General features: G+C 41.0%; 2 protein-coding genes across 3 annotated transcripts in view; one reads left to right on the top strand and one right to left on the bottom strand.

Annotated features, from left to right (window-relative positions):
• Positions 1–8,097, bottom strand: part of nyap2b (neuronal tyrosine-phosphorylated phosphoinositide-3-kinase adaptor 2b) — a 20,533-nt gene extending 12,436 nt beyond the window's left edge. The window contains exons 1-3 of the mRNA XM_005721276.1: positions 7,189–8,097; positions 4,766–4,967; positions 947–1,263 (exon numbers count right to left, since the gene is read on the bottom strand). Of these exons, the coding sequence (XP_005721333.1) occupies positions 947–1,263; positions 4,766–4,944 (496 nt within the window). The 5' untranslated portion in view covers positions 4,945–4,967; positions 7,189–8,097. The remainder of the gene's footprint in view (positions 1–946; positions 1,264–4,765; positions 4,968–7,188) is intronic.
• Positions 8,098–14,724: 6,627 nt separating this feature from the next.
• gpc5c (glypican 5c) overlaps positions 14,725–16,940 on the top strand; it is a 101,193-nt gene continuing 98,977 nt past the window's right edge. For both annotated transcript variants that reach the window (XM_005721275.1, XM_005721274.1), the window contains exon 1: positions 14,725–15,178. In XM_005721275.1, coding sequence (XP_005721332.1) covers positions 15,007–15,178 — 172 coding nt within the window. In that variant the 5' untranslated portion in view covers positions 14,725–15,006. The remainder of the gene's footprint in view (positions 15,179–16,940) is intronic.

The raw sequence follows: 16,940 nt of genomic DNA, 5'->3' as shown, positions 1-16,940 counted from the left end.
GCTTGCATTTGTTGCAAGAAAAATTGTCTTGGGATAATAATGTTCAGTTAAATTACTCTAAACTGGTCTTACATTGACACAAGGCATATTTGAAGAGGAGTTTTAAGCAAGGTTAGAACTGTCAAAGCAGTTGATGCACGGAAACAGCTTAAATTACTAACAATGTGGCAATAACTTTCTATAAGTAGCACTATTATTACTCTGCTGAGCTGAAACCTACTATGCTGAGCAAGAGATGGAGTTTGTATATAGAGCAACACCTGCTGATTACATGCACAAGGATAAATAATCTCAACGTGCTCCAAAGATCTTATCATACACACACAATCACATGCATTTTAAGTGACTACTTCCATCTCTGTCTCTACATGGTAGTAACCACATGCAGCCTGATTTATCTGTTGGGAAGCAGAAATATGCAAACTACCATTTGCTAATTTGATAACAAGAGAAAAAAAGGACTGTGAGAATGAAAACTCAAACAAAGCTACAACCTATCCCAAACTTCTTAATTTTTCTTTGGTATTATAATGGTATTCTCAGTTTATATGGCCTGTTCATTTTGCGGTATGTTATTAAATGCATGCTAGAGTAGGTCAGCCCTCACGAAATGGAAAACCATGACCATCAGAACATATTGCAGCACAGATGTCTTTAAATATTCATTTATTATTATACATGTGCTTCAGGCTGTCATGTTTGCAATGTTGTTTAGCATAGCCAAAATATGGATATATATGATATATAATACTTTAATCACAGTTCAATCCCATATTGTATTTACACCCTTCATCTTATATCAGTTTACACCTATGGTAGGTCAGTGAAAAGCATACACTGAATAGTTAAATTTCATGTCATTGTGAGAGAAGCAATGTTGAAGAGGTCCCTGCAGTTTAGCTATATATAGTGCATCAGTCTTGTGTGAAGTGCCACCACCACTCACCGTCACATCGCTCCCCGCGGCAGGTGGACATGGGACTATGGTCCACTGCCTCAGACGACATGCTCAGCTTGGTGGCTGGGTCTCTCCTGGGCTTAGGCGGGGGCTGCTTCCTAGAAGTTGGACTTCCCACTTCCTCCTCTCCTCCACCCCCAGTGTTCCCACCACCGACCGAGTGAAGGGACTGGGAGCGTACTGAGAAGCCCTGCCCACAGGCGATAGGGTGCAGGTGGGGCACGGGCATGCGTTCCTGGGGGTCTGGCATGGTATTTAAGCCCATACGCAAGTGCTTGCCCTCAGTTGCTATCTCCTCACCCGATCTGAAACAGCGAAAGAGGAAGGACAAAGAGAAGGGTTAAGAGATCAGAATGAATAAATGTGGAATGCAAAGAATAAAAAAGATAAAGACACAGAAATACAGACATTCCACAATCCAACACATTACAATCAAACGTCTTTCATTTGATCGTATGCGCACGTAGGTATGTGCATTTCATTGTGTGCAGGTGGTCAAAATGACAAGAGCACTAAGTTAACAATAACAGATGTGTTAGTGCCATTGACAGGATGGCTTCTTTCAGGGCAAAGCATTGATTTGAGTTTAACCCTGGATATGACTGATAACCCTCATACAAGCACACACAATCAATCCCTTTAAACGGATGATTGGGCTGAATGGAGTGTTAATGATGTCTGAGTGTTGTGCAATAATGGCGTGAAGGGAAGTGTGTGCTTGAGTGTAAATGGGTGAGTAAATGAGTTCAAGATCTGACTGTGTTTTAGCATCATATTAAAGAGACAGCAGAACTAAACTTCATTTCAGAGATTCATCTATTTGAAAAATCTCACATTTGCATCTGTGACATTGTCAACCATGCATGTTGGTATGGATGTATGTGGGGGTGACCTCTCAGCCTGTTACTTTGCTGACTATGACTCCCTCTCTGGCCAGCTGCTGAACAGAAGGTGCTCAGTGGGTTGGGTTCATTGGTCAGGGGCTTAACTTTGCCTAGCAACAGGGTACCCATAGAAACCAGACACAAAACCAGCTGCCACTGCACAACAATAATAAAGCACACGTGCACACCATAAGCACATGATAACCGCAGCAGGGTTTGTTTTAATAGTATACTGCTGATATAAGTTTAAAAAAGGGACCTGCAGAAACATGTAGAGGCACAGAATGAACAAACCCAGAAGTTAAAAATCACAAGTTTATGTAAATAACTATATTATATATATATATATGGAAAAAAACCATCAATGAAGAAATTATAAATTCTTTATCAACAAGATTCAGCCACAGGTGTTTTGGGCATGCATCTGCTGTGACGTGCACTTTTATATACATTGGTTGGTAGTGTGGGGGTGGCTGGGTGTGACTGGAGTACTGGTGCCTGGGTTATTTATAGGATATTTGCCCAGTGATTGGCTAGAGGACAGACCACAGGTGCAGCAGGCGCAGTTGGGGTTGATTTGTTTTTGAGCAGCTCTGGTTGTCTCACTGTGACACCATGGGATGGCAAAACAAAGCACCCCCCCCAAAACAAACAAACAAACAACCCCCCCCCCAAAAAACAAAAACAAAAACAAAAAAACAAACACTTACTAAATGACGTACTGAGAAATAAGGAAGGAAAAACGTCTGTTTGTGTCTGCATGCACGTGTGCACAAAGGGCAGGGCAGTCGTTGGGAATTTGCATGCATATGCAAACATAAGTAAATGTGTGTGCATCTGTGTGTGTGCGTGTGTGTGCATGAATGTTGGATAAGGGTCGTTTTGAAGACTCTTAGACATTTAAATTGATTTGTATGTCTGTGACTGTGTGGATAACTTTTTTCCCTCTGATGAAATACAATAAAAGAAAACCAGAGTGAGAGTGTGCTAGGCAGGAAGGCCCGCCTCACTCAAACCAAACGTGCTGATTTGATTGGCCTATGGCTGCTCCAGCTGTTACCAGGCAGAATCCAACTCCTGCAACTGAGCTCACACTTAATCTCTCTTTAACATTTCCCCCCCCATTTTCCCCCCAACTCTAAAACACACTTGTTCTAACAAGCTCTTTTTTCCTTTACACGATCACACTGTCAGTTTGCTCTTTCCAACCCTTTCTCGTAAATAATAATAATATAAATAATAATATATTCCCTTTTCCAGTTGTTCATGCCCATGCACGCACATAGTACGCAGGATGCACACACAAATTCTTACACTCTCACAGTCATTCACTTACTGTAAAAAAATGGGTCGTCTCATTGACCTACTTATAGGTCTCATAAAAAATCCAACTATTTTTTGTCTCTTTCTCCAGTGACTGTGAATAAATGTTTTAGGTTTGGCAACACCTAAAAGAAAGTGAACAGCAGATGACACTTTCCTCAGGTGTCACCCTGTCCCATTCACCAAAGTTACAGTACAGGACTGCATAACAATGAGGACATTGAGATCTTGCTGGTAAGTTAAAAATAGAGGCAAAGAAAGATTTCTGAATTTTCTCTAAAAATGCCACTTTGTTTTTCTAATGCCAGCGGTGTAAAGTTGAGCTTTGATCATGCAAGTGACGTGCCATTTGCATATCCAGTCATACTGGGAGCCAAAAAAAGAGACAGAGCTCTTTGGAGATGCATGGACCATTGAGAGAAGCATGACAGGGATCAAAGTGTTCCTGGATAAATAGGTTAAAAAGCCACATCTGGTCAGATATAAATGCTCAACTCCCCAAAAGCACCTTAATTATTTGATGAGCTGCTAAAATTGCCATCAGCTGCTAAAATACTTTGAGCCAGAAAGACTTAGAGCAAGTAAAATTATTTTTAGAATGTTTGAGAACACTGGAAAGCATAAATTACAAGTACCCAGTGTACACTCATGCTTCTTTCCGTCCTATATTACGACAAACTTTAGATTAAATTAATAGATTAGACATCATTCTAAGACCTAATAAAAAATCATATTACTCAGTATGATGCCTGATGGATATAGTTTCTTTTTATGCCATGATTGTAAAGATCTGCTCTCTGTTTTTGTGGATTGCAAATGTCCATGTTGTCACCAACAACTTTCAAAATCCCTCCAAATACCCTGGTATCATCTCCTGATAATCTAACACCCAGTGGTTCTCTAACACCCAGCAAGCAGGATTTTTCCACACGCTAGGCACATGTTTACAGCGTGTGCCTTTTATTTAGTGAAGTTTCAGTTTCACCATGCTCAGTGGCACTGCTCTAAAAAACAGTGCAGTCAGACATGCGAGTGTTCATAAAGCTGGTTAGAACCCTCCTCTCACACACACCCAGACACACACATTTCCATGTTTCCAGATGGTTTTTAAATAAAGGTGTTTCGAAACACTTACATCATCAGCCTAATTCCCACCCTCACTTCCTAACTTCCTGGGTGTTTTACTGTCCTGGCCCACCTCATTCCTTCTTAATCGTAAAAGCTTGCCATCTCAAAAATAGAGCAGTGATGACCTCCATACAAGGACAAGTCCCAAATAAGTCTAAAAGTGAAAAATTAATTATCCTCCATAGATCACAGAGTGCACTGATCCACACTTGTAAACTCCATAACATAGCAAATTAACAAACCCTCTGGCTACTTGTCCCAATTTCCTCATCCTTAAGCACGGGATACCCAAAGGCAAAGTGGTTTGGGCTCATACCACACGGGTCCAAATGCCCTTGAGCATCAAGTCCCCTGTTTCAATATCCAGCTGGCTGGACCATTTGTTGCATGTCACCCCCCCCTCCCTGCTTTAAATGTATTCAAAACATACTATTGAGGTTTTCATATTTGCAAGCACTTTTTTTCATCCTACCTCCTTATGGCTTCCTCCTGTTTTCTCTTCTTCTCGTTTTTTTCCTTCAGGAATATCTTGTTTCTCTCATTCCTGGCGTGGTCCAAGTTCTGAGCTACCAGGCCGTTGTAGGCTCTCAGGCCATTCTCCTCAACATATTGGAAAAAGCTGAGAGTTTCCTCCTCTTTGGAGCTCATCATTCTTCAAGTATTTCCACTGCATTCTGGGGGGCATATAAGACATATCAGTCATAATTATTCTTCGAGAAGGGTCACAAAATACAAGAGTGGGCCAGTCATGAGAAAAGATGCATTTCACAGGCCACACGTTAGTGCCACATGTTGAGTATATGTGACATTGCTGTTGATTTTGAATATGTCTGAATGTTGCTGTAGAGTAGGTGGTGGGCCTTGCATCATGTCTGGATCCAGAAGAGTATTTTCCCTGGAGGTTTGCAACATCCTTTTCTACCGTTCACTCTGCACACAGATGCACACACGCACACACAAAAAAACACACGCACATGCAAACATATACAAAAGCTCATGTGCACATGGAAAGAGCTAAGACTCACTATTTAGCAACAATTACTCATAACCTTCTGCTTCAGTGTGGAACAGTAGCGGCTGCTAATTTTCTCAGTTGTGTTTGCACATTTTCTGGCTGAAATTACTGGCTTTAACCAAGCTAGTGTGTGAATGAGACTGAAAAAGGGCTTTCATCTTCTGCAGTCATAATATAGCCTGGACTCGGAAAGCATAAAACTCCTGGAAGCAATCAGATCAGCACAAATGAAACAAAACTATGAAGCATGCTTTTACATTTATAAATATCATCAATCTTGTCTCTTAAATCCTCAAATACTCTCTTCTCGAGTCCTGCCTTTTGAGTCGGTGATAACATTAATGTTCTTAATGAAAAAAGTGAGAAGAAGCCTTCTCTGTGAAATGTCGACACTTGTGCAGTTACTCAGTGATTCACTCCTAGACGGTAATTAGTTTATAAAAGCAATCGTTTGCAGCCACTTAAAGTCGAGGCACAGAACGAAGCAGATAATGATGCGATTCAGTCTGCATGTATGTTCACTTGGCTGAAAACAAGTGCAACCGCATGTAACGCAGTACATACAATGTGCAACGGCCAAATGTGAATTTCGAGAGGGCAGTGGTGGAAGAGGAGAAGACAGAGCATGCTTTTATGTAGGTCAGTGTTTTCAGATCAACCTAAGACTCATGCTTGTTTACGTGTGAGACAAGCACTGAGTGTGAGCTCGCGTGGGGAGGGGGAGGGAGCTTGTGATATCTCGATATATGTTTGCATGTGCATGTGTGTGTGTGTAGAGAGGCAAGGGGAGCAAGGGGGGTCTTGGAGGGCAGCCAAATGGAGATTGCATGGCCAACTCAGAGGCTAGCCATTGTCTGGCCATCCCTCAGCATCCATGATGCATCTCAAAACTGTTTTGCATAGGCTTTTACAGGCAAGATGAGAGGACTGATAAGAGCCAAAACACAGGATCTCAAGAGCAAAGTTCAAACTAGGGCAAGGATGCCTGGTGTCAAGTGGTGCAGAGATGTTTTCTCCTGATAATCAGGTTTTATCACTAATGCACAGGCACAGTGTAACACCTACAGCTGCACAAATACCAATTTTTTTTCAAATCACAGTTTCTGAGGGAAAACGAAGCACACCAGTTAGAGGTACGGCAATGGGAAGGCACAGTTCAAACAGTGTTTGAGCTGAATTAAGCCTGCCTGCCTAATCCCTGTAAGCCTGCAGCAGCACTCTGCACTGGAATCAACTTGTTTATCACAGTGTTTTTACCAACCAAACCTTTCTCACTGGATTGTCCTCCCTCAACTCAATGATACAAAAAGCTATTATTAATTTTTCATCTCCATAAAACCTGTCAGTTCAGTGAACATTTTCATTCTCTTTTTTTTAAGCAAAGCTTGTTTTGCTCAGTGCCTTGCTCAGTGACATGATGCATTCTCTCTCTTTTCTGTCTTGCCCCTTATACCTCCATTTGCCCTAGTTGACATTGGGTGCAACAGTTGGAACACAGAGGTGCACTTTGCTTTAAATGATAGTGGCACACCATTTCTGTTTCTAAGCAACCATGTCACAGGAGAAGGCCAGCATGGATATTCTAGAGACACACTGTCAAGAAAGATTGCAAGGGCAAGAATCTGGTGACAACATGCATGGGTACTTGCGTATGCATATACACACACGCACACACACAGACACACACAATCATTCTAGGACCAAGTTAAAGCTAATGTTTACTTGATGCAACACTTGGCATGTCTTTACACTTGATTTATTTTTATAGGCACTTGAGAAGGGTGCACAGTAGCATTAGACAAGCAGGCATTTTTTGTCAGTGCTTTGTGGGTTTGTAGGTCAGTGCTGTGAATAAAAAAAAAGTTCTGATGCATACTTACAATAGGGTTGTGTCCTTACTGGTTTGTGGACCAATGTGAGGTCTGTCTTCCCCTGACAAGTCCACTGTACACTAATGAACTCTGAGCTATGCTGCAGCACCAGTGCACTATTCCACTTAAAGCCACATAGACTTCTATCCATTGTATGGTCCAACTGATTGGCCAGCTAGAAAGACTGCCTGTGACCCAGGATAAGGCTGGTGCCAGAAGGGAGCCGGGCCATTGGATACCCGGCCCAGTGCTCCCTTCCCTGGGCAAAAAAGGGAGACGCGTCCGCTCCAATCCAGATGTTTCCACAGTTCAAGCCAGATGTCAGCTTCACTTCTTCAAACATCTGCACATGCTAAAGATGGAAGGAAGATGCAGCATAGCAGCTGACCGCACCCGCATACATCTCGCAAATGCACACTAACACACTCACACGCTCTGACATGAAGCTCCCACTTGCAGTTACAGACCAGGCACTCAAAGTCTTTCTAATTTCCAGAATGTCTTTCCTTCTGCTTTAACATGTCAAAGTGCTGCCCGGGTAAAAGGAATCCTTATCCACAGTGCCCTCAAGGTTCAGACCGAGGTAGAGCAAAGTGATGTGCATTTCCAGGTAAGGCATTCCCTGCCTGCTCCCTCCGTCCCGCTTAGACAGATAGGTCTGCACGCTCACACTGTGCTTAAGCAGATGACACTGGGCTTCCCAACTATAGATCACAACAAGAAGAACACGCCCACTGCCTACTGTAGCCACCTTCCACTAGAGCGTCATCCTCTGTCCCTCTTCTTTTTTTTCTCTTGTGTGCTTTTCAACTCATCTTCAAAAGCACTCATACCCCAGCCTCTTTTTGCAGTTAGTCATTTTTATGCTCTCGTCCTGTGTGCCTCGCCTGCCTTCCCTTAGCAACTGGGCTGTAACTGAATCGTGTTTTTCTGCTTTCAGCACCACGGAGAGCTCTCTCTGTCAGGGGGCGAAGGCGGGGGGTGGAGGGTTGAGTGGGTGGGCACATTCAAAGGGGGCCAAGTGGAAAGAAGGGAGGAGGGATGGAGGGGGGGCCTGAGTGGGAGGAGTCACCAGGTTGCCAGGGTGTGACCTCATTAGACACAACCTCCTCTCCCCCTGGCAACCGATGCGATTCCCCTCCCTGCTACCCCCTCCCTCCCTCCCTCTCTCTCTCACAGCTCGTAAACAACACCAGGACATACACACACACATATAAAAAAAACCCCACTTGCGGTGTTGCTGTGTTGCTTTCAAGTTCATTCATTACATGTACAGTAGTCAAAACAAAGAGTAATAAATGCACGCAGGCAAGAAACAAAAAAAAGAGAGAAAACAACAATACTTTTCCCTTTCTAATGCGCACACACATTGACCTGCTGATGCAAATTTAAAATATGTTTTGCATAGAAGAACAAAACAAGCAATGCAGTGCAGAGACTTGTTCCCAGTGGCCACAAAAGATGAACGGGATGAAAACAAGGACAGAGTTGAGCCCGAGTTGCATGTTTGTTGGTGGGTGGAGGTGGGGGGTGCTGCTACTGTGACTGTTGTGCACCCCCGCTTGACTGTCTGGGGGATAAGTATTGGTTTCAGTAGCGCTGTCAGTTGTTTCAGTGGTGAGAAAGCCTGGTCTATGGTGCATGAATCAGGGGTTAAGGGAGGGTGAGCTGTTCGAGTTGGTGGGTAGGTTGATGGTGGGGGGGGGGGCTGGGTTTGCTTGGATGGATTAACACCATCGACACAAAAGGATTAGCGAGCAGAGATCTGTTGTTTTCGTCAAACCTTCCCTCCATTTCTCTTAACCCCACCACCACCACAAGCTTGGCCAGGTTGTGTTTTATATTTTGTTGGGGGTATAAAAAAAGGGGGGTTGGAGGCAACAAAATGATTTTTTCACAAACATGTGATGGTCAGGTTAGGGAGGAAGGGAAGGCTTAAAAAAAGGCCAGCAATGGAACTAGTGAGTCCACCACGCTGTGCTGTGCTGACCTGCATTTGATTATCAAATTAGGCATTTGTTTTTAAGTTAATACAGGAAAAGAAAATCAGGGCAAAAAGCACTCACTTAAAACACACTTTTAGATAAATCATGTCGCATGTCCCAAATAGACAACTGCTATGCCCTCGCTTAGATAAAAATCAGCTGTCAAAAGGTAGACACCCCTTTTTCCTGACTGTTGAGAGGGATGTGGTCGACTGATCATGCACAAAGCAAGTCGCTCTATCCAGCATACGCACACATAAACATGCACATATACAAAAAGGTCACTCTGACCTTAGTGCATGGTTTTTGTGTACTTCTCAAAAGAAGTATTTAGATCCTATCAGAGCTCAATGAACACAGACTGTATGGAAATCTCAGGGGTGAATGGGTTAAACAAATTTTTCCACCACGTGCGCAGGAGTACTTTGTTTTGTGAACAGTGGAGGACACTCCCTCTGGGACAGAATGGAGGGTGAAATAGGATACAATTCCTCTAACTTTTCAGTTCACGCACGCTTACAGACACACAACGACTTGCATAAAAATGCATTAAGAATGCCTAAATAGATGCTTAAAAGCAAGTTTTACTGAATTGAAATGAAGTAAGGTGGTTAGATTGTGATAATGAATATATCATTTTTGCACTGTGGAAATAAAGAACACAATTTAAAGCTTTTGGTGTGGTTATGCTGATGTCTAGATTCCATAATCATTTCTCTTAATTTAATTTAATCGTCTCTTAACACCTTATTTTTTTCAATCATTGCAAGACTAAATATAAGGTTACATTTGCATGAGCTTAAAGTTGCTTAGGTTCAGTGGCAGTTGTTGTATGCTAAATTTTGAGGGGGAAAAAGCTAATTAAACGAAAACAGAATTTTAAATGTGACAATAACAAAGTCAATAAATATTTCCAGTGGACACGATGCATTTTTACCCCTATTTAGTGAACAATAGATGTCCTTTGTTTGTTGTTGTTGTCAATTTAGCGCTTAGACTACATCGTCCTCATTTAGTATCAAGCCAATAAAACGCACTCAGTCATTCAGATTCAAGCCACTTGTAAAGTATATAACCTTGCCAGTTCATGTGTGTAGTGAGACATTAATGACTGTACAAACAGAGACCAATGTGCCCTGCAGCAGATGCCTGGTACTCAGTTCAATCATGCTTGTAATGATGTTGCATTGATTCAGTGCTGTAATAGGCTAATGAAGAGTCTATAAAAACCATTATGCCAATCAATTAAATGTCACTGAGGAGACAGAATCATTTCAATCCTTTCCAGTGATTTATTAGGTGCTGTTTCTTGCTATCTAAAACTAGAAAATGATTTCTACTTCTCAACAGTGCGTGAGGCGGTATTCATATGCTTAAAAGGGCCTGTGATGCTTTGTGGCATTCTCTGTATTCTGTCCGCTCTGGAAGTGCCATGAAGGTGATGCTGAAGAAGGCACTGGCAAGACAGATAGTGAGACAGCGGCACTAAAGATGTCAGACTCTCATTAAAGATGCAGCATGGCTTACTTCCATTCCTCACATCTCTAAGAGAGAAATAGAGCATAAGCTTCATGCTCTGACCAGCAATCTGCAGACATCTGACCACTCCCAAATGGAGGAGAAACAGAAAATAACAGAGTAAATGTCAGTGTTTCATATAGTCTTAAAGACTTGCATGTCTTATACTATGATTTAATAGTGTGAACTTGATTCTTACTTAATTATTATAATAAACTTGCATTTGAGGAAAAAGGAAAAGAGGCGACTTCCATAAGTAAAAGTGTTTTTTTATATAAATGTTTTAACCTAATTGTTTATTATAGGAGTAGAAATTATATATATATATATTTTACATACGGCCCTGATCCATATGTGCATACAATAATATACACCTCTTCCCATCTCCAAACTCAATATATTTAGAAATGTTAAAAAGCTTTTTAGTTTGAAAGTTGTTTTTTTTTTTTAAGTCTTCATCAACCTTCTTAACACTAACACAACAATTATCTGCACTTCCTCTCTCTGGAGATGTCAAGCTGAGGCATGTCTCTAACGACCACCCTCCGCACTTCCCGCTGTTCCACCAAGACAGAGAGGTGAAAATAAGAGACTGAAGACTGTAATCTCTCAAACAGGCGGTTGAGGGCTCCAATCTTGGGGGTTTAGCCCCCTGTAAGCCCCTTAAATCCCCAGTTTAGAGGGCCAGGACTGATGGGCTAAAGCCCCCACAGACGGTGTACTAGCTGCTGGTCTCAGACACAGCATGAGGACAAATGACAAACATAATTGCTGCAGCTTCCTGGTCGTTTCACATAAGTCATAAGACAGAACTGAGTTCAACGGGATCAGATACATCAGTTTTTAACACGACGTGATTTGGTTGAGGTTTGGTTTCTAGTTACGGTGCACTGTACATACTAGAACATATTGTTCTTCTGTAATCACCAGCTGATGTTATTTATCATGTCTGTCTCATTCTAAAATGACTGTGAGAATACCAGAGGTGACAGATGACTCACTGCTCACAGCTGTGTTAGAATACAGGAGATTATTTCAGTTCAGATGTTTGTTTGTTTTTTCAAAACACACGATCGAAAATTAAAAAAAAAAAAAAAAAGAACAAAACATGGTATTCTCGTGCCTCCAGTTGAGCTTTTTGTTATACTGTGATACATGTTTGTAGAGAAAACCTGCGGGTAAATGGGGACTGAATGTCATCTGAAAGAGGACAAGTTAGGTGACTGGCGCCATCTGCTGTAAAAATAGCAGAAACTCATTATTTCTTACCTTTTCCCAACAACCTTTGCACTCTGCATATCTTTGTCTATCTGTGTGTAAACATCAGTGGCCAAATGTGTGTGCGTGCGTGTGTGCGTGCATAGGTGGGGAAATATTCATCTCTCACCTTTCTTGTTGTTCAGCGTTCATTACGCTAGTTTAGCAACACCTGTGTAGAGTAGTGTATGGTCCAAGCCCTAGTTTGCTTATAATCATAGCAGTCATAGCTGTCAATTTTTGTAAATTATGGCAGATTTTCAAGCCCCCCAAATCTTCTACCTCGCTTGTTTTATTGTAAGACTGCGCTACCTGCTAGCATCCTTGCAAAAACACAGCTAGTCGTGTTTATTAGCTAGCTTGAACAGGTGTTTGAGCAGTTTAGTAGCATTAATTCTGAGACTCAGCTGATTTTTGGGGGGATTTTTTTTTTGTCTGTGTTAAACTTTCACAAGCTTTGTAAATTATACATAAGGGGCACAGGAGTATATAACTACCTGGTGAGAAACTTCATAATTCATCTTCTTGTGAACATACTTTTGCACAATTAAGAAAATATGCCATTACCTCCACCAAAGAATTTCAGAATGCAGAATTTTAATGTTATCTCCAGTAGTCGTCTCAAATTACTCCAGGTTACTTTGAGCAATACTCATACATCTGAGAACAAAGACAGACCCAAAACTGCTAAACTTGTTTATAAAATGTAATGTTTTTCATACCAGCAACTGCCTTTCACTTCAAGCAATTTCTTAGTGACAGATTATTTTCTTGTAGACATGGATCTGATTTTAATATTATTACTGCTATTATTACTTGTAGTAGTATTGTTAGTATGTTTATTGACCATGTACATAATCCATATTGAGACCTAAAGCAAATACCTTTGAGCTGGAGAGTATGGCCAAGACATACAGCTACAGCTTCCAGTTAAAAAATGTATTTATGTAGGAAGGTAGGGCATTCTAGTAATGTGTATTTGTGTTACTAGACTCTACAACGCTACTGGGGGCAGAACATGACCTCTGAATCAATAATTCTCCAGTATTTCCCTAACAGTATACCTAATTGCCAAGCAGTCTTTTGCTCTACTTTACATAGCAATGAGCCAGTGCTGTTAGTATCTATAAACTAGACAGGAAGGGTATGGTACCAGGACCATATGCTATATAGTCTGAATCTTCTCATTACTAGGGTTCATATAACTCCCCTACACAGTTGTTTAGTTCAGAACAAGTGAACTGGACTGAAGTGCAATCTTATTGTGGAACTCAGAATCGTACCTTTATTCAGGCCAACATTCAGATAACAATAAAATGATAAATAAATACAATTACTGATCAGTCTATTAGGTACCCCTTGCTGGAACCAGGTTGGACCCCTTTTTGCTTTTAGAGCTGGCCTAATTATTCATGGCGTAGATCCATCAAGGTGCTGGAAATGAAAAAGTGTAACTAATAAAGTGGCAAGGGTAAAACAAAAAAAGGAAAGGAAAAAAAAAGCCCCAAAACATCAATAAACTGAGGGAAAAAACAAGGGAATTCTCTGTTTATATACAACATTATCTATGCTGACATGGTGTGGTCAGATCTTACAAAAAAAGTAAAGTTTAAAGTCACAAATATAATTTTAGGTATTGACCTAAAACATACCATCATTTAAAGAGCTGACATTCTGTTGATGTGCACTTGTTAAAACATTTTTTAATATACTATTGGGAATTTTTTTTGTGAGTGAGCTGTTATTGATGCTCAGAAACCATAGTGACCAAATTCTTTACAGGTGCTCCCATTGAACTGTTTCTGAGGTGTCATAGTCATCACCCCCTGCGCTGCACGCCATTTGCTTTTCTTACATCAAGCTTTGAAGATGGTTTCATTGGGTGACATTTACACTGTGACTATATGCAGTCATCGGAAAAAGTAAGTACATCCCCTCTTTGGTCAAGAAAACAATGGATTCAACTCCCTAAGAAGATCTGCTTTTCAATCATTTGTGCCACAAAAATATTAGCAGATGTAATTATTACAGAAAAGTTTTCAGATTAAAATGAACTCCTTGCAGCTTTACCCTTCTTCATAATTGCTCACTACAGCAGTTGTATGATTTTTTTGCACATTTTTACACAACCCTAATCCAATGTGTCTCCTGCCAGGTTTAAATCAGGGAGCTTTTGTCTTTTAGGCAGATGTGTAAACCAATACATGTCCCCACACAGTCGCATGTTAAAATATATGCGATAAAAAAGTAGCTCTAACAAGCCAACACTTCATATTGCATTGTTTTCATTCCATCTAATTTTAATTTGCTATTTATTAATAATCGACATCTTTTGTAACAGTTTTTTTGGAACACTTGATGCCACCACCACATCTACTAAACATTTCGCCAGAAGATGGCGCCAATGTAAATTAAACAAGTAAAGCTCTATCCCAGCGCTCCTTAATGCAGGTAGAATCTACTGGGAGCCAGTTGTGATACTTTCAAATTGAACAGAATGTCTGGTCATCTTTAAGCCCACATTCATTTAATTTTCTGTGTGTCTTAAAGATATTATGCTGGTGAGAGGTCCATTTAGCCTAAATATTACCCTAAGTCTAGTGTGCTAGAGCACTGATAGCAAGTGGCATCTTAAATATTTTACTATTAAGGATTTAGAATGTCATAAGGGATAGAGACGCTTCGATCTGTTGTAGCAGTGTTGAAGTGAGTTTCAGTAAGGGCACTTAGCTGAAGTAAAATGCAAGGGAGGGGAAAGTGCGCAAGGCTTTGGAAATAGGCATGCAGGCAGTAGACCAATGCAAAGTGTTAAGCGCGGGACAGAGAGGGTTTAGCCCACACCACTCTTCCTCTGTCCAGGAGAAGACCCCAAATCTCTGCTGTGAGGCGGTCACACTCACCAATAATGTGAAAACCAGACGGAGAAGTTTGTCAGATGTTTAAACTAATCGTCGCTTCATTAGACACACGTACCGTCTTTTTTTTTTCTTCTTCCCAACCTTGTCACACAGTTTACAGTCGGGTTACAGTACGCTATCCACGAGGATACCTGGTGTGAGATGCGGCAATGTCGCGAGGAATATGCCCACGCGTAAACTCTGTCGGATGCTTTTGGATTTTGTCGCTGCTCACGTTTGCGGTGAAAGTGATCGACGTGGACACGTACAGCTGTTATGAAGTGAGGACCGCTTTCCAGCAGGTCGGGCCGCTGAACCGGGTACCGGAGACACCTGTCACAGGTGAGCGAGTGGGTTTGGCACCCATGGCGTGGAGCACTTTGGCTAAAGCGCACTATGTGCGTCTGATAGCTTTCCAGAAGCATTTTAGTCTTAAAACGAGTGAAGTCATAACACTAAAGCAAACGCCATACTTAAAAGGTGTAGATGATGTCATGTTAAATCAGCCCAGGATTTGACTTTAATTTAAAAAATAAATAAATAAAAGTCCTTTAATGAATGGGCTCCTGATATCGATTACATTGCTCTTATACTATGCGAATGTGGATCACTGTGAATGGCCTTATAAGAGTTAAAAGTTCACTGAGGTGAAAGAAGATATTGCATCTATCTTGTTTTTACCATATTGGTCATATTAGATGGAGAATTTTGAAATTGTTTCGACCAGAGCATGTGTATATAATAATACGATGGATTGCGTGTCCACTTTCCTAGGATGATTTCTGTTCTAAACAGTGTAACATACCGACAAATCTGACATGATCTTAAAGTGAGTGAAGTCTGTCTGAACATGTTTGTCTGTTCTTTCAAGTCAAATATGTCTGTCATCTTGCATTCTTGCGTTTGTGTTTTCTTTATAAATCATATCTCTCAGCTATTATGTACACATTTAAGCTATTCATATATGTGTGAGTCTTGTCTGATATTAATTGGTCTAATATTATAAAATTTGCAGGTTCACGTGCCATCCAGCTGAGATAGGGTTTGTGAGCTACAACAGATCGAGTGTGACGCAAATAGTATCATATGATGAGGACAGTGAAAATAGTGATTGATTTGAAATCTCCTGGTTTCTTTGCAATTATTGAAGATTGACTCACACAAACTTAGAGCGTTTTATATGAATAATTTCTCTACATAGCTACAGCAGTGCTTGGAAACTGTTTTAAAAGCCTTAAAGGTTTTGGGGTCTGTGCTTTCCTCCTGCACACCGAAAAAGAATAATAGAAAAACAAAAAGAGTTAATTTATGAGGATAAACATCAGTTCAATCTTTTCTTGGAGACGTTTATAAACCAGTTTAGACATTAGTCCTGCTGTGGTAATTTTGCTTTTTTGGTAGTAATACTGTGATATGTTGTCACTATTAAATAAGGATGGTGTCAGTTTTAAGATGGAGCAAATTAGTGGCCAGTGACTATATGCAGTCACTGGCCACTATATTAGTTACACTTTGCCTTCAAAAATGCCTTAATTATGCATAACACAGATTCAGCAAGTTGCTGAAACGTTCCTCAGGGATTTTTAAAATTGGTTTAATGCTGATATGATAACATCACACAGTTGCGACCCATCCATGATGAGAATTTCCTGTTGTGCCACAGCTCAAAGGCGCTCTAAGGGCTGAGATCTGGTAACTGTGGAGGCCATTTGAGTGCAGTGAACTCACTGGCATGCTCCAGAAACCAGGTTGAGGTGATCTCAGCTTTGTGACATGTTGCATTTTACTATTAGACCCACATCATTACACCAACACCAGCCTAATATAAGGCAGATTTGATTTGACCAATTCTGACAGACTTCTGTTTTTTAATTTTGGTGGGCGTGGGTGAATTATAGGCTCAGTTTTCTTTACTTAGCTGGCAGGAGTGGCACCTGGTGTGATCTTCTGCTTCTGTGCTATGCTTTCAGATATGCTCTTCTCTTTATCTTGGTTGTAAACAGTGGTTATTTGAGTTGCCATTGCCTTCCTATCATTTTGAAGCAGTAGGGCCATTCTAATCCAGATAGCTGCCACACACTGGATCCTTTCTCTTTTTCAGACC

This window comes from Pundamilia nyererei, unplaced genomic scaffold (assembly GCF_000239375.1).
Source record: "Pundamilia nyererei isolate P.nyererei 1_Seehausen unplaced genomic scaffold, PunNye1.0 scaffold00004, whole genome shotgun sequence".
Taxonomy (NCBI): domain Eukaryota; kingdom Metazoa; phylum Chordata; class Actinopteri; order Cichliformes; family Cichlidae; genus Pundamilia; species Pundamilia nyererei.
The sequence above is the reverse complement of the archived record's forward strand: the minus strand, read 5'-3'. Positions and strand labels throughout refer to the sequence as shown.